This window comes from Marmota monax, unplaced genomic scaffold, assembly GCF_021218885.2.
Source record: "Marmota monax isolate L192 unplaced genomic scaffold, Marmota_monax_Labrador192_F-V1.1 WCK01_AAM20220418_F8-fsc00022, whole genome shotgun sequence".
Classification (NCBI taxonomy): domain Eukaryota; kingdom Metazoa; phylum Chordata; class Mammalia; order Rodentia; family Sciuridae; genus Marmota; species Marmota monax.
This window is the reverse complement of record NW_026695215.1, coordinates 4,251,011-4,269,441: the sequence shown is the minus strand read 5'-3', so window position 1 is coordinate 4,269,441 and position 18,431 is coordinate 4,251,011. Positions and strand designations below refer to the sequence as shown.

Sequence of the window (18,431 nt, the reverse complement as noted above, 5' to 3'; positions counted from 1 at the left end):
TGTTCCTCTCTCCTCCCAGACCTTGGCAACCCCTAGTATTTCCTATCTCACTGAGGTGCCCATTCTGGGCAGCTTGTGAGCAGGGTTTCACAGAACACATGGCCTTTGGGCTGGCTTCCCTCGTTCAACATAATGTTTTCAAGGTTCCTCTTGAAAATGCAAATCCACACCAAAACTTGTGCACCTGTTCATAGTGGCATTATTCATAACAGCCCAGAAACAGAGCCCACATGTCAACTGATAGGGGGTAAGCAAGGGTGTAGCCTCCACGTGGTGGTCAGCCATCAGAAGAAGGGATGGGGCACCGTCATCTATGGGCGCGTGGGTCTTTGTGTGCACAGGCTTTCAGTTCTCTTGGTTGTAGGCCCAGTGCAGGCCCTGGGGGACTTGGTTCCAGTACTTCTGGGTGTACAACCAGAGCACGGTTGTACCATGGCGCCTCAGTGACTAGAACCTTGGCTCAGTCTTCTCAGACTGGAGGTCACTTGTCACTGACTCCAAGAAGCACAGCCAACCAAGGGTGCACCTGGTCCTTTCCATGAGTTCCTTGCTTTGAGGGCCAAAGATGGTTGGTTTGTTATTAGGGAAGTCAAACTCGAGTGGGTGTTTGCTTGGTAACCTGCAGGTTAATCCTCACCCTATCTGAGCACTTATGTGTATCCGAGGCATTGTGCTCAGTTGTGGGAGTGGGCCCATCGTACCCTCAGAGCTCAAAAGAAAGAGACCACATTTTTTGATATTTTACAATTTTGAGAGTCTATAATAAAAGGAAAGAAAATGCTAAGAAGAAAAACCACATATTTCTTAAGATTTGCTGGGTTTTCCCTTTTTGAGTCAAAATAAAACCTATAATTTAATTGATAATAATTATAAAATTTTAATAATAATTATGCAATGTTGTGGTTTTGGACATTTTTGCTTTTAAAAAGTACCTTTGTTGAGATACTGAAAATATTAATTAGTAACACATTGCTAATATGCATGAAGTTATGCTCATTTAATTTTGGTATTAATTTGAATTAAATTGAGGTTTTGAAGTGATTTCCATCCCAGGGTCCTTTAGCTCTTAACATTCTTTAATTTTCTCCTTCTTAACCCAGAAGATTATCAGTCATACTTGCCAGAGGCAAACCTATCAAAATTCATATCCTGACCTGCAGGTTCAGCTTCTAGATCCCTAAGTGGCTAAAAGGTCTCACCGATTCAGACTCTGCTCTGGCTGAGGTGGATAAGCACCTTTGTGGTAGGTCAGCGCAGAATTTTGAATTATTTCTATGTGTAGATTAATCTGGTGATCAAATTCTCCAACTTTTTGCTTTAGCAAGAATGAAAAAAAGCAGAAAAAAAAAAACCCCCACATATGGCCCTCTGTATTGTTAACCAGCGAGATGCAGGGTCAGGTCTTCTCATGGTGTTGGGATGTATCTCCATCAATGCTTCATGAACACAAAATATTTGTTTCATTTTATAATGAAGAAAGCAGTGAGTGAATCATAAGCTAATAAGCAAATCATTTTTGGTGCTAATGTGGCTGCAGAATGGCAACTTGGAGTTGGCTTGATTGGCCTTTCTTTGGATGGCAGGGCTGAGTATTTTTCTCTGTGTATATTTTTAAAACATATTTTTTTTGGACTTTATTTGAAAGACCATTTATAATACAGAAAATGTGTGTGCATTCTGTCCTGTTTTTGTGGTGTGTGCGTGCGTGCGTGCGTGCGTGTGTGTGTGTGTGTGTTAGAGTGAGAGAGCCGGTGGGGTTACTGACAAGGAACCAGCAGGGACAGACCGATGCTGACCACTTTGTCACAGGGTTCTGCTCTGTAAGTGCTTTCAAGAACCAGCCACTAGCAAAGCAGCGTTAGCTCTGATTGGAGAGATGGCTGTACCCAAGTAGAAAGTAGTTTTAAAGCTGTTCTTGACATCCTCAGTCCCCAAAGGTAAATGCATTAAACATGTTTTCTGAGACTGTGTTTCTTTTTTTCTCTTTATCAGTGGTGCTAATCACCTCTGTTCAAGCAGGTTAACATTTGCTTTGGTGTGAATGGGTTTTTTTTATTATTATTACTGGACTATGTGGTAGAATTGGACACACAGCTGTGCCTACTCTGTGACTTGCTGGTGGAACCTCTCTCTTGATTGGTGTCATGAAATGCCCTGTTAATGATACTGCCTTTGCTCAATGGGTGTGAGAATTAAAGAGATGTAGATGGAAAGCCTTGGTGTGTTGCCTGCTGGATCCACTGCTCAACAAATGGATGTGTTGACTTAATAGCACAGATCTGGCCACTTCCAAGGAGCCACTTGGGGTTTCGAGGGGCAGGTAGCCCTTCACACATCTGCTATAAGTCACACAGGGGAGGAAAATTGTCTTATCTCACCCCTCACGTGGTGGGTTCATGGGCTAAGTCTGTACAACAAAAGACAGGTCAACAGAGAAAAGTGTACACATTAATTTAATAAGTTTACATGGCACGGGGAGCTTCATAAGGAAACGAAGACCCGAGGAGACAGGGGACCTGTGTGCTTTTATGGTAGGTGTGAGGAAGCATGGGCAGTGTTGGAGAAGCTGACCACAGGACAGAGGGTCTGATCTTCTGGGTGGTGCTGGCAGGTTCCCCTTGGTGTCTCTGTGTCTTGGCTCTAGGTAGAGGAAGGGCCTTTCTCCAGCAAGGGTCTCCGGATGAGCTCCAGGGGAGTCAAAGGCCAATTTCACAATATAGCATAATTATTAGGGGAGGGAGCTGGGGAGGCCAAAGAGACTCTCTTGCTGTGCTGTTTCTCGAATGCTGAGAGGTTGTATATTGGCAGCATTTCTTGGACCCAATCTCTTCTACACATGACTGGGATATTTTTCTTCTAAATTACTTCTCCTTTGCCCACTCCCCCACATCTGTTGTATGGCATAGTGAAAAATCTATTTGGTCTTTGTCTCTCATTCTTGGCACAGAGCCAAGGGCTGCTGGGGCCCTTGGGATTTCCTGTATGGTGGGAGAATCTTCTGTTGCTTATGAGCCCCTCTGGACCAGACCCAAGTCCGTGCTGATGAGGTAGCTGTTGTGGACTCCCAGATAGCTTCATGATGGGGCAGGGGCAGAGGAACCACCCCAGGACCTGAAAGGTAGGGAGGAGGCTGGCTATATTAACTAATGGCCGATGATCTATCATTGCATAATGAACCCGCCCCCCCCCCCCTGCCCCATTGGGCTTGGGGAGTTTCTGCCTTGGTGAGCACAGCAAGGTCCCGGGAGGCAGGTTGTCAGAGAGGCGTGGATGCTGTGCCCTGTGCCCCCACTGCCAGGTGCATGCCCCTCTTTGGCTGTTCCTGAGTTATGTTCTTCATGATGGATTGACAACAGCATGCAGAGCACCTCCCACCCCCACCCCCACTTCCCAGCTCTGCAGGTCCCTCTAGTGAACCCCTGCACCTGATGGGGACATGAGGGACTAAAGAAAACCATCTCCTTTCTAAATCTGGACAGTGTTCTCGGGCCTCTTCTGCCAGGCTGCTCCTGGGCCTTGTCCTCAAGGCTCACAGCAGGCATCCTGTGAGTCAGTTCAGCCGGGACTCCCACCAGGGATGGCCCATCACACTCCCATCGCCACCATCAGGTGATGCCAATCACCTCCGACCTTCAGGAGAACTCCTGTTGGGTCTGTTGAGCCAGAACCTCCTTTGCTCCTAATGATTTTTGTACCCACTGGCCTCTGCCCGGCTCCTCCTCTGCACTCCACCTGTCCCTGCTGTAGTCATGCCTGAGCCCGGCTCCACAGCGAGGGGCCTTCCCCATCCCAGCAGTTCCTGATTAAAATTGGTTTTACCTTTTGAACTACCATCTGCCTCTGGTTTTGCATTGACAGAACCTCCAAATTGACAGTCAGTCAGGTGGAAACATGGACAGCCAGAGTGCCCCTTTTTATCTTCATCTGCAGTGGGGGTTCCTCAAGGCCCAAGAGCTGTCTCTGCACTGACCGACTGCACACTGACTCTGGGTGGGTGGTGGCATCTGCACACACTTCTGGGCGGGTGGTGTCAGCCCCCACTGAATTGCTGGATATCCAGTTAGTCCTGGATTGAGGATTGAGTCTTATCAGTATTTTACTTTATTACTAAAATCACATATTTTAGGAATAATAGGTTTGATTTTTATGAATTTTGTTATTGCTTTCTTAAGGATTGAACCAGATAGTGTTAATAATATGTTTTATCAAAATCAATTATTTTAATTATGGTTTGATGATTCAGCCAAGGTAGAGATTCTCCATTAGCAAAGTGAGCTGTAAGAGAGGTAGAAATGGGAATGAAGTAATTGATAAAATTAAGAAAATACTTTTTCCCGGAGACTCTGCCTTGGTTTCCTCTCTTCTGCTCTGTAGGAAGGACCTGCACCTAGCACTGTAGACTGTAGTACCTGGGGGATGTCGGGATCATCATTGATCCTGAGCCTTATTTCTTACCTGTACAAAGGGGAGCTGATTTCTGCTTCTCTTGCCTCACAACATCAAGCTGCAGGTGGCGGCGGCAGTGAATGTGAAAATCTTGTGGTGGAGACGTTCCCAGTGCAGCATTGTGAGGAATTAAAATGTGTTCAGCCACTGGCCTCAACCTGTTCTGGCTGCTGGGTGACCCCAGGTCATTCGAACATCAGCCGTGGGTGTCACTTGCTAAGGGCACATGTTTGTCCTTCTTTTTGATTATTTTGACATTCTGTGAGTAAATTTTGGTAGGGGAAAACAGAGCTAGTGTTCTGTGGCATCTGCCCCCTGGCAGATAATTACTTTTACTTTAATTTTCTAAATTAGCTTGAAGCTACTTGCACGTGGGCACAGTCTAATGTGCAGCAAGAGAGTCATTAGCCAAGAGTTTGATGGGTTTTGTGTTTTAAAACTGTATTTTCACAATGGGACAAATTTGAGGCAATCAGATGGTCGTATGGCAGGAATTAATTGTCTTCTGACAGCGTAAGATCCCAGCAGACCCCAGAGTGTTCAGCTCCTCCAGCTTTACTGAGCTGCCAGATGAAGTACCACTGCTGGCCGCATGGGCTGCTGAGCCAAGTGAGGTCAACATTGGCCCCGGGGTAGATTCTTACTCTACCAGAGCGCTCTGAAAATGGAATCCATGCCTGTGACAGGTGCAGTTGATATTTAATTAGGACTTTCACCCTTAAAATGTGGCTGTGCCAAGGGGAATCCTCCCTGTCTCTCAATCTGGGAAGCAGGATCAGTCAGGCAAGCTCCCTACGAGGACTCTTTCTCTTCTCCTGCTTCTTGGGGACTGAGGAGGAAGGACGAGGTGGCAGGAAGGCCGAGGTACCATCTAGAGTATTCCCAAGAGTGCAGCCTCCGTCCCTGGGAACCAGAGGTGGCCTCTACACTGGCAGCTGTCATCTGAAATACACACGTGGATGGTCAGTGCCAGACTTTCTGGAGGTGCCGGTTCCCAGGCCAGGAGGCCTCTGTGCTGGGATGTGCCTGATGTAGATCTATACATGACTCTTTTGTAAAAAGTTGCCCCTTTGTGTTCTTCTAAAATGTTTCCTCAATCCATCTGATTCAGTTATTCTTGTCTTTGTGTCCTCTCTTTCCTTACCCTTCTCTATGGGTTGTGGTCATTCCAACCTCTCTCTTAAGAAATAATTACAAACTCTTCTTTGCTTATAACTACCCCACTTTGGTGCTGGTCTCTCTCTCTCTCTTTCTTTGCTTTTCCTCATGATGGAAGCATTTTTTAAAATGTCCTTTTCTGAATTTCTGCATCTCTTTTCTTATTTGAAATTAAAGCAGTTGAGAGACCTTTCAGAGTAATTACATCTGGCGATTGTTTTGTTGCCTTGGCTATAGTTCCAAAATGACATTGTCTATGAAACAGTCATAGACTCAAATGTGGAGAATTTGTGGTTTAATTGTAGGATGGACTGGAGGTTGCTGGCTTGGGGAGGTACACTGTGTAGTTGTAGTTGTAGTTGTAGATGGTAGTTGTCTGTTTCCGTTGCAGATGGCATGATCATTCATGTATCAATGTTCAATATTCCCTTGTGAAATTATCCAAAAATGTACCCCATGCAAAACCCTAGGGACGAAGAGAACGGGAGAGGAACAGCAAGATCCTAAAGCCTGTCTGAGCTAAGGGAGGCCCCAGGTCCCTGAACTCAAGCCCGTAGCGTGAGAAGCCATGAAGCAACTCTTTGTCCAGAGGAACCTCCAGGAAAGCTCAAAAGTCAGAGTTGCATGACCTTCCAGGAAACAGGAGAGGAAGCAGCTGGGTGAAAATGGGCTGGAGATGTGGTCAGGGTACCAGGTCCTCTCCCCTGCCCTTGCCCAGGGTAACTCTGCCCCTGTGGCATAAGATGAAAGCAGGAGTGGAGAAGGGTGGACTAGGAGGAGCTGGGCTCAGGAGGCTGTGCATGGCTGGTCGTGGGCACCGAGAACACGGGGACTGTGAGGATGGCACAGCAGCTCCCACATTCCCGTGTGTGTCCCTGGTGATGTGACTCTGCCTGTCCTCCATCCACAAGTGCCTTCCCTTGGCTCTGGGATGGCTCAGTGATTTTCTTTGACTAATAAGTTGTGATTATGCTGTAGGAGTTCTGGAGCTTGGGCCTCAAGGATTCCTCTCTCCCATATGGGAGCTGGGGGGCTATCCAGGCTGGTTTCTCCGAGAACAAGAGGCCACACAGAAAAAGAGGCCCAGACCACAGCCACAGACCTGCAGGTGGGCCATCCTGCACCACCCTGCTCATGGGACCAGGGCCTGCAGTTACACGGATAACCCTAGGTGGGGGCAGCAGACCACGCAGCCCAGTCCGCCTGCCAGCCTGGGTAGTGGGATCCAGGAAGCAGTGGACCTTGTAAGGCCCAGTTTTGGGTGAGTTTCACAGGACCAGGGAATGAATGCCAAGGAGAATGAGCAAGGGCACTGGAGCGTGGGAGTGGGGCTCTCTCCCAGGACTTGGCCCCAGAGGAACCTCTAGGCCTCCCTCACAGGGAGGAACTTGGAAACATTTTCTTTGGGAAATCCTAGGAGCTGTGTTGGATTGGTTAGTGGCCCTTAAATATCTGTCCAAGGATTCTTGAGAATGTGACTAGGAAATAGAGTCTTTGTAGATGTAATTAAGTTAATGATAACGATGAGCATCCTTATAAGGGTTAGAAGAGGAGAGACACACACAGAGGAGGAGGCGAAGACGGGAGCAGAGACTAGTATGAAGCCTAAGTCCTGGAGAGCTATGGGGGGCCGGCCACCATCAGAGGCTGGGAGAGAGGCAGGGCCCAGGCTGTTCTGGGAAGGCCCCAGGGGAAGTAATGCTGCCATCTTGACTTTGACTCCTTAGAACTAGGAGAGAATATGTTTCTGTCTTTGTAAGTCACCAAGTTTGTGGTAATTTGTTACCGCACCCTGGGAAACTAGCACATTAAGCTGAGCAGGGCAACTTCCTAAAGTTACTTACTATATATCAGAAATCTCCCAATAAGTTAGGCCAGCCAGAGAATTCTACAGTGAGCCCACTGCTCCGTAAAGATGCTCACAAATACACATCTTCTGATAAATTATTGACTTGATTTTCAATGTTTTAAAATAGACAACTTTAAAGATTGGTTTTAAAAAGCCAAGACCTACCACATATTTGAGGAAATCCTGTACTATTAAAAGCAGACTAGGGCTGGGGACATAGCTTAGTTGGTAGAGGGCTTGCCTAGCATGTATAAGTCCCTGGGTTCAATCCGTAGCACACGCCCCCCCATCCCCACCAAAAAAAAGGCAGACTAAGGCAAGCAAGTAGAAACAAGAAACTTGGTAGAAATAGAGGCATGCAGAGAGGTGGACACTTTAAAAAAACTGTCATTAATATCATCAGTGATAAGAAATTATAGCCATAGGCAAAAGAAGGATACTACAGAAATAAGAAGATTCAGAGGAAAAAAAATATGCCCTTGGAAATCAAAAGAGTAAGAGCAGAGAGAGAAACTTAATAAAGGGTATGTACTCACATGATTATCTCAACAGACACACAAAAAAAATCACTTGACAAATTTCATACCTTTAATGATTAAAGAAAAACTCACTCAACAAATTAGAAATAGAAGGGAAAGTTCTCCATCTGATAAAGAACTTGTTTTAGAAAAACCCACAGCTAAATGGTGAAAGACTTAATGCCTTCATCCCATATCAGGAACAAAACAAGAATGTCTGTTCCTGTCACGTTCATTCAATACTGCTGGAGATTCTAGTCAATTAGGAAAGAAAAATAATAATAAAAGGCATTCAGATCAGAAAAGAAGAAGTGAAACCATCTCCATTGCAGATGACATGGAAAGTTCTAAGGAATATACAGAAAGTATGAGAGCTAAGAAGCAAGTTCAGCAGGATTACAAAATACAAAATCAATATACAAAAATGAAATGTGCTTCTAGAACATAGCAATGAACAATCTGAAAAAGAAATGAAGTAAACAGTTCTATTTGTAATCCATCAAACATAATAAAATACTTAAGAATAAAAAAAAAAAAAGATAAAGTTGAGAAAGTAGAACAAACAACAAAGAAATGTGAAATGGAAAAAGATTAGAGAAAATAGAAGCAAGGAAATTATCAAATGATACAAAAAAGTATTAGCAGGAAAGATAAGAATCTCTAGATAAGTGGCGCCAAACAGAGTCCCCTCAAAGCCAATGGGAAAAGATCCCCTGAGGCAAACCAGAGTGAAGTCTCACAATGTCAGCAGTAAAGTGGGATTCTAAACACTTTCAGAAAGAGCAAATAAACAAAACTCACCAAACATATAATCAACAACAGGTCCTGTGGAAAGGATTGGGGTCACAGTGGCCCTAGAACTACCCAGCACCGGGAAAGCCCTAAACAGAAGCAATGGTTCCAACCTAGAATTTTATGCTTCACTAAACCATCAAAAAAAGGTGTGTGTGGAATTGAAGCCACAGAGTAAGTATGCACCAAGCACCTGGAACACATCAAGCGTACATTAATTTCCTTCCTGAATGCGTTCATACAGGGGTGCAGAATAGAGTCAGCACAGAGCTAGGTAGAGCTCAGAAATGCAACCAGCCCGAAGAAGGGGACCTTTACCAAAGGAAAAAGGAATTCATGGATCATTGGCTGCCTTTGGTTATGGGGGGGAAAGTACTGAAAGACCATCAGAATAATCTGGAGGAATTTGTGATAGATACATTAAAAACTGACCAAATGCGACTGTAGCTCAGTAGTACAGTGGTTACACAGCATGTGCAAAGTCCTGGGTTCAATCCCTGGCTCCTCAAATGAATGAATAAGTAACCAAACAAATAGGAATTGTAAGAGTTAAATAATAATAAAAAAAATTCTATAAGAAACAGCTATAGCACACAAAGACTCAGCACTGTCAAATTTGTGTAGTTGGAATAATCCAGACCCCAGATTATTTTATTTAGCAAACGTTATGCTATATGTACTGGGAAGATGGACAGAGGGAGAAAGTTTTCTGACCCCAAGGATGATCTTATTTATGTCAGCCCAAGATGTTACATAATATATAACACAACAAGATGCCAATAGATAAGTTTTGAAGTATATAAAACAGAAAATAGCATAAACGCAATAGTTTGTAATGTGAAGAACTGAAAGAGAGGTTGGTTTGTTGCCTGTGGGCAGTGATTCTGGCGGGTAGGAGGGGATTCTGCTTGTAGTCATAAGCATCTTAGTTTTGACCTATTTAATCATGGATAAGCTTCCTTGATAAAAATAAAATTAGAAGCTTAGCAATATTAAAATTCTTTTGCAAATTATGTTTTGATTTTGTGTTTAGAGGAACCATAGCCTTGAGAAATATAATTATTTACTCCTCTACAAACAATTCTATTTGTTTTAAAATTTGCACTCACTGGGAAAGTTTTGCAAGAAAACTGACAGGAAATCTGGGGATAAAAATGAGCGTCAGGGCTTGGGCTGTGGCTCAGCAGTAGAGTGCTCGCCTAGGATATGCGAGGTGCTGGGTTCTATCCTCAGCACCACATACAAATAAATAAATAAAGGTACTGTGTCCAACTACAACTAAAAAAAATTAAAAATATACATTTAAAAAAAATTAGCATCAGAAGGCTGGGATTATAGCTCAGGTGGTAGAGTGCTTGCTTCACATGCACAAGGCCCTGGGTTCAATCCCCAGCGTGCGCGTGCATGCGCGCGCACACACACACAAATTAGCATCACAGTGTGGATATTTGATCAATCTACGACTGGTTGCTATACTTTGCGTGTGTGTACCAACCATTAACAAGAGGACCAGTGGCTGTTGTTTCTTGTGGACAACATTGAACAACAGTGAATAAGGAAAGGAGAACAGAGATCAGTCTTGAGTAATGAAAAACATCAAAGTGTAATAACTGATGAAAAAGTTGCAAGAATTTCAAAAGTTCCAGGCATTTCAGCATTGTTGAAAAAAACAGTCATCTTTGCAATCAAGCATTTCATGTTTTTAATAAAAATAGAAGGAAAAAACAGAATAGGTTTAATAAAAAAGCAAAGTCTTTGGGCTTGAAGTTGAGAAGGTCCAGGCTTGACTGTTGGGGCTGCCTCTCCCAGTTCTGTGTCTTGGTGGCAACATTCAGCCTGCTCAGCACCGGCTTTCTGTCTGTGGATGGGGATAAATATTATGTTGGTGTGTGTGAAAGCTCTTCAGGGCCTCAACAGCACTATGGAAATGTAAGAAGCCTCTAAATCAAACATTACCTTAGGCTTGTCTTTTAGCTCCAGTTGCTGAAGACAGCAGGTGGCTTGGATATTAAATAGCATACAAAACTTCCAAATGAAGTCCATAGGAAATAGGGTACAGTGAGGGGGCTTTATGTCCTGTCGCCCTGCCAGCCTATTCAAACAGGAGGCAAATCAAGGTGAAGAATGCAGGCGGCCATTGACCTCTGTTGACTTGTCAGTGCAGTGTAAACCTGCCACGCAGCCCCAGGAAGGCCACAGCATTCAAGTGTGTTATTGCGGGAGTTTGCTGCTAAGATGCTATTTAAAGGAGTCCCGGATGGAGGGGATGGAGGGGTTGGGAGCTGAGTGGGGCTCACACGTCACCTCTCACTGTTAGGGGTTTTACTATGTTTCCCTAAGTGTCAATCCTTACTGCTTGAGATTGGCGAGAAATTCATCAGTATTGTCTTTAGTATGTCTTGTGCAGTGTCCAGACATTTCTGAGCACTCACAGAATGCTTGCTAATATTTTCATGGAATTGATGAATTTTTCAAATAGGTTGTTTTTTGTCACCATGCTCTGCTTTGTGTCTTCAACTAGTAGCACATTCTCCGCTCATTGGCCATTTCTGCATCCCATCTTGAGGGCTTATGGTTGGCGGTTTTGGATCTCCTGGCTCCTCGTGGTCCCCGTCTCCTGTAATCCTGAATACATGGCTTCACAGAACGTGAATAGCCTTCCCACGGCACTGAGCGATCAATTTGGTTGTTTCTCTCTCTTGTTAATTTTAATTTTTTTATATGTGGTTCTTTCTCTTTTGTGAGACATTGTTGATCTTTTAGACCACACCTGCTAAGTCTATGGTGGCAGGTCACCTGCAATTTCGACTATTTGTGGAATTTTTCAGGTGCCCCACCTGGCAGAGTGGTGAAGATAAACTTTACTCGAAGGACACATCTGCCATCGTCCCATTCAAATGGGGACAAGATGCTGTGTTCCTTTTCACACTGGGAGACTCTAGCCACATGGCAGCTTCTTTCTCCTCTGAACAGTTTCAGTGCTATTAGACTATTTAGGAAAACTAAGATTTCACTAAAACATAATAAGTATTGACTTAGTGACAATGAGAAATATAATTGAAATAATATGAAATACTGGCTCACAAGATCCACTCCTCTCATTCTCCATTAGTATTTTGAAATGTCAGTGTTAAGGGAAGATTGTAAGGCAGGATGGGTCTTAAATCAAAATACCACTCTTGTCTTTTATATTTTTCAGTGCTAGGCATCAAACCCAGAGCCTTGAGCTTGGGAGGCAAGTGCTCTAGCACCGAGCTGCACCCCAGACCCAAATGTCATGTTCTGTGTGTTTTGGTTTAGAGAAATTATTCCTGAAGAGTTTTACTTTTTCTAATGCTCAATGTGTGATGTTTATGCTGCGACCTTGAGAGCGATTCAATGATAACAGCACATGCTGCCCCCCTGGTAGGACAACAGGTTCGACTCTTGTCGATTCCCTTAGTCCTCAGGGCTGCCCCGTGGCCAGCCCTGGCCAGGGTGAGTGACTGGCATGAAGTCTCTGTGGTTAACATACCCCTATCCCAGCCCAGGCACTGGCCCCCGTCTTACACTGGTGCCCCTCTAGTTCTCATTTTCTCTTGCTGACCTTTGTGCTCCTGAATGACCAAAGTACCTACACACACACAGGTGTGACCGTAGAGTCCCATTCTGCTGTGGAGAGGGCAGTTTTCTTCCTCCGTGTTTATGATGAGCAGGTTTCAGGGCTGGTGTGAGGAGTGTGAGTGTTGCAATGGCTGCCGCATAGTGAGCAGTATTTTGGCAGCGGAGTTGCATTGGTTATTGATTTTAGTCTATGCTTCATGGAGAACCTTGGTCTCATAGTTGAAGGGCTGTGGTTGCCTATTAAATCTGAAAGATGGGTACGAAGGTTGAGATCATGATCATTCTCCAAAAACAACGTCAACCACCAACAGACCCCCCAGGGTGCTCAGTTAAGCTCTCTGCACTGTAGCCAGAGAGCTGCAGGAATCAGACCTCATTGTATAGTAGCGTGGAGGGATGGGCCTCAGGAAATCGCAGGAACCTTGCTAACCTTCTGTTTTGCTTAGATGAACAATGTGACAACAGACTACTGTCTTGACATCATAAAGAAGTTCGAAGTTTCAGAAGAAAATAAGGCGAAAAATGTTCTTGGCATAGAAGGTAAAGCAACCAATAGTCTCAATTTCTCCTTTCTTGATTCAATCTGCTGAGTTAAATTCCAGAACAATTTTCAGGAAAAAGAAATTGGGAGATGTTAATGAAATTACAGATGATTCAAATAAACCCCACAAAGCACCCATTTTCTTACAGAGCAGCTGCCCTGTTGTTGGTCTCTCTCTTTCAAATGCCTATGAGCATTTGCCACTTCAGGCAGCCTACTGATGCCACCCTGTATGATGCGTGCCAAGAGATATTTGGGTGTTTCTCAAATGGCTGAATTTGGGAAATGGTCTCATTCCCAGTGATTACATGAAGGGAAATTTGGCCCTAAAAAACCTAATCTACAGTACTAGTGACTTGAAAGTAAACATGTTCCTTTACAAAATGTTAGTAACTGACTTGTTTTTCCTGATTTGTGGCAGTATGGAAGCTGTTGGAACCGAAAGTCTTGCTAATACACCTCATTGTATAGTAGAGGAAGTGAGGCCCCCTCAAATAATTTGCTGCAGTTATGCACTCAGAATCGGCTCCCAGAATTGTACACATGGTGTAAATAAGCTAACCATATCCGAAAGTCATGTGCATTTAAAATATATGGGGACATGAGTTCTGGTGGGAACCCAAAGGAGGCCTGCTAGAGCAGAGCAAATAATCCCAGAGACTACCAGGGACCCCACGAGCATCCGGAGCCATGGCTGGGCTTTCCATATCTTATTGCCAACCTCCTGGTTTCCCTTGCACCTGGGGTCGGTGTGGACAAAAGGGTTTTAATTTTTTTTTTTTTTTTTTAACTTTCATTTACTTCTTTCTTAAAGAGGTGGGGCCTTGCTAAGTTTTCCAGATTGGCCTCCACCTGTGATCCTCCTGCCTCAGCTTCCTGGATGGCTGGAAAGTTGTTCTTAACTCCTAGCCCTCTCTGACTGCTTACCTTCCAGTCAGGAGGGAGAGAGGTGGACCAGCAGTGGGGAGACATAGCGTTAGTCTTAAGTCTCAGAGAAGACTTACAGATCTGATTTCACCAAATGATTATCAAAGACTCGAATGAATTTACCCTAATAATCATTCCTCTGGGCTACTTGTGCCTTGTTCGTGTATTTGCAGGCCTCTCACACTTGAGAGGTTGTAGGAAAGTGATGGGAATGTCTGCGGAATCCTTGAGCACTGTCTCAGAGTTATAAAATGTGCTAGCCATCAACAGCCTTTTCTCAGAGCAGTTTAGCACCCAAATCGTCCCTCTTTGAGTCCAGACTATGTTTAGCTTTTGACAGGCCACTTGATGGCTTTTCAGATCAACTTCTCCCCTGTCTATTGCAGGCCAGTCAAGGGCCCCTGGGTCTCTGACACTGAGGAGAGCTGCTGGGTTCTCCCCGCCCATGACAGCTCTCTAGGCTGCTCCCCATGGTCCCATTTCCATTTTCCGGCACTCTTTGACCTCAGGCAAATCGCTCAGCGGCCCAGTCTTCCCGCAGAGGCTACTCTCATTGCTGAGAGCGTCCTCCACCCGTCTGGGTCTGCGGAGTGGTCAGTAGATCTGCTCTGATTCCAGCGCCTGACTCTCTCTCTTCGAAGGCTTCACGAACTTCATGCGCAGTCCTGCCTGTGATGTGTTCAACCCCTTGCACCACGAGGTGTACCAGGACATGGACCAGCCGCTCTGCAACTACTACATCGCCTCCTCCCACAACACCTACCTGACCGGCGACCAGCTCCTGTCCCAGTCCAAGGTGGACATGTATGTGCGGGTGCTGCAGGAGGGCTGCCGCTGTGTGGAGGGTAGGTGCTGCTAGCTGGGCCCCGCAGGGTCAGGGACACATCCTCTGAATCAGGCTGCCACAGACCTAAAACACCCTCATGCCCATTAGAGCTGTTGGTCTGTTCACTGGGAAGCTTTCCTGGTGAAATAGAGCAGGGCGAGGGATGGGTGGCACTGAGGGGGTCATGGTCAGGGCTGAGTGGACTGCCACAGGAGCTTTTAAGTCACAAGGGACACTGATGGTGGGTTGGAGGTAAAATCCAGATGTACAAAAAGCGTGCTATGGGAAAGGTGCTTGAAAGACCTGGGGAGGCAGCATTGGGTAAAGTGATCGTTGGCAGAGGAGAGTTTTGGGAGCTTAGGTCAGTTGTTCGCAGGTAATAGCAGGGGCTGGGGATGCCTATGCTTCTGTGGTTTACACGGAGCGTCTGTGGACAGAGGCGGCTGTGCACCAAGGTAAGCTGGTGGCTAACTGCAACCTGACCATGGAGGGAGAATCCCGAAGGGTCTGGAGGCAAAGGGTGTTCTTGATGGAGAGGAGAAGCCCTGGAGCCCAGGGGCATCGCTTTGTGGTGGAGGTGACATGGGAGCTGGCAGCAGGATAACTGGTTGTCCTCTAGTTGGGGGCCAGAGGGGGAAGTGAAGAAAACATGGAGCCTTCCCGCTGGCTAACTGGCTGGGCAACTGTCTTTGTCACACAGTTGCTAGCTTGAGGGATTTTTTGCTATGAAGGTGATAGTAATGTTATCAGGGTGAATCAACATATTTAAAAGTTGGGCGGGCTTTACACACTATGCACACACAGAACCACTAGGTCCTCTACAAAATGAGTGCTCTGAAGCTTTAGTTTTTATGACCATGTTGTTGCAGGAAATACCAACTGACGATAGTGACTGACAGTTGAGCAGCCGGAGTGGCTGAATAATGAAGATGCTGATAAAATATTAATACGAGGAGAAACCTTTCAGCAGCAAAAGGTCTTGAGGTGACCTTTGCTCTCAGCCAGTTGTTTGCCTTAGCTGGCCCAGCACTTGGTGGGGTTTGCATGTTTGACAGGCATGGAGGTGTCCAGCACATGGCCCTTGCTGGATTCACATGGACGGATGCCCATCACTTAAAATTGTGCCATTTTCTTGGAGCCAAGAACGGAAACCATTCAGTGACTCCATGAGTGACGGTCGACTCAGGATGACTGGCAGCTTTGCTGGGCCTGCATCCTCTGCCCTGTTTTCTCTGCTCTTTGAGTTCTTCAGATGCTTGCCTTATTTTTTCTTCTCTTACCTGTCGCAACCTGAGTCCTGCTTAAATCTAACCACGTTGCTATGATGGGCTCCTTACTCTAAATCAAAATTTCTGATCCTTCAGCTCTGGTCGGGGGTATTGAGAAATGAGACTTCTCTGATTATTAAATTTACGGTAAGTTCCACATGAGTCCTCATGCTAGCGTTCTCAGTTGTCTTACCGTGCTAAAATAGGGGTGTGGAGATTGTGTGCGGAGGATGCTGGACATGGGCCTGCTCTTAGGCTTTCTTTCTTCCTGAGATGAAGAAAGAGACTGAGAACACATTGCTTAGGGCCTCCCTAAGTTGCTAAGGCTGGCTTTGAACTTGCCATCCTCCTGCTTCAGCCTCCTGAGCCCCTGGGATTACAAGCATGCTCCACCATCCCCACCCAGCTGTGGGGCAATTTTAAAAGATGTGATCGCCCGAGTGCTCTGTCTCTCTCACCAATCTGCACCACACATCCCTCCCAGAACTTGGCACAGAGCAGTTCTTCCTATTAGAATGATCTGTAGCAGGACAGTGAAAGTTGAACTACTATCCTGGAAAGTTTTTGTTGGGAAGAAGAGTTGCATTTTTCTGGGAGACTTTGTGCCTGCTCTATTTCCTGTTGGACACTGCGGTTGTCACCTTAGATTTGAACGTATTGTGGGAGGGAAAGGGGAGCTGCTCTGATTTGTCCCTTTTGGGTTGGGTCCTGGCTAAGTGCTTCGCACACATTCTCATTTACTTCTTGCAACACCCACCATTTCTTCAGGATGTTAACCTGGGGTGAATCACTTAGATTCCTGCAGCCTGGGAGCTGGGATTTGAACCCAGGTTACTCATACTCCTCAGCTCTGCTGTTCTCCAGGGGCCTGTGCACCTCACGGAGGAGCTAGCCCTGGGTGACCTGGCTAAGGGCTGAGCGAGGGCCCTCAGGTCCTGGAAGACAGCTAGAGAAAGCATGGAGCGCGGCACAGGAGGGGGAACAGACTGTCCTGACTGCGCCTCGCCCCTGAGGTTTGGACTTCCCCACAGACTAAAAACTTGGCCACACGATCTCTGTGGTCTCTGTACGATCTCTATGAGCCCCACGTTCTGAAAATCTCAGTTCACAGTTAGAGCTTGGGTGGGGACATCCGTGTATTTTACAGCCAGGAGCACTTTGTTTGCCTCAGATCTGAAGTTGTTTGTATTCTTAAATAGCTACAACTGGGATTTAAAGAGACCTGGTTTATAGAAGGTGGCAGGTCATAGACTGAAAATTTCAGGTCCCACAGGTTGTTTTTTGAGGTAGCTTTTGCTGAGTATAATAGAGAAAATAGAGAGTAATGATGCATGGTACTGTGACCTGAAGGGTCGCTCTTCTTTCAAACTTTGGTTTCGCTAACGTTGTGTTTCCCAGGACGTCAGTGGCAACAAGGTTCTCGGGGGGCTTGGGGAGACCAGTAAGTCTTGGTGGTGAGGTGGATTTGTCAGCAGACCCAGCAGGTGCCGTTCCTGGCCTGGCCTCCCTTCCCTTGCTTCGTAGCCTGAGCTGCTTAATGAACATGGGTGCTCTGTCCAAGGATTTCGCTCTCATCCTGGGGCCAGTGTTGCGTTCTGTTGTAATCGGTTTATGACTCTTCCTGTTATCTCGGGGAGCCCTACCAGGGTGGAACGTCTCTAAGTTCCATTATGAAAAGCTGTGGGGTTGGCAGCTTGGCTTCAGAAATGACCAGCTCTCTGTCAGGGTGTCTCTGGGGCCACTAGTGGTAGCCATGTGTGTCTGGGGGAGTTAGGTGGAGGGTGTTCCCATGCAGCATTAACCCTTGCAGGACACCCTGTGGCCAGGGGACCTGACGGTGAATCCCGTGTGTTCAGACTCAGTGCTATTCCAGAGTGGCATCATCATCGTTTGACAGACAGTTGATGGAGTCAGACATTCAGTGGAAGAGCTGCCGCTATCGATGGGGGATACTCTGCCCGTGTGACGGAGCTAGCAAGCGCTCCCTCTTTCCCGATGGCTGTGGTTTTAGGAGCTCTCTTGCATGAAGTGAAAAACAGGTCGGGCATGGCTTCGATTTGCCCCTTCACATGGAGTTTGGAATGACACGAGGTTATTTATGAGGAACCCTGTTATATGTATTCATCCCCAAGATGGGACTGTCAATCATGTAGAAAGTTGTTGAAATTATTCACCATCTTTCATCACCTAGTGATGGGATAGGTTCTGGGAAATGTGTTCATCAAACCATATAAAACACATCCCTGGTGGTGCTGATCCACATCCAGAGTGGCCTCTTGTTGCAATCAAGAGGTGCAGTAGACATTGGATGTCTGAGGCTGTGCCAGTGTAACACAGTGTGCTGTTTCATGGAGAACTTAAAAATTTTTTTTAAATAATCTTACTGGACCACCATTGCATAGCTGGTCTGTCATTGATCAAAACACCATTATGAGTCATGTGACTATATTCTTTAAACTTCTGTTCTTTCCATGCCTATATCTAGAGATAAACTGGAGAATCT

At 45.8% G+C, this 18,431-nt stretch overlaps 1 protein-coding gene across 1 annotated transcript in view; it reads left to right on the top strand.

Moving 5' to 3' along the window:
* Plch1 (phospholipase C eta 1) overlaps nt 1-18,431 on the top strand; it is a 191,946-nt gene that overhangs the window by 125,786 nt on the left and 47,729 nt on the right. Inside the window, exons 7-8 of the mRNA XM_058574872.1 lie at nt 12,813-12,906; nt 14,476-14,679. Coding sequence (XP_058430855.1) covers nt 12,813-12,906; nt 14,476-14,679 — 298 coding nt within the window. The remainder of the gene's footprint in view (nt 1-12,812; nt 12,907-14,475; nt 14,680-18,431) is intronic.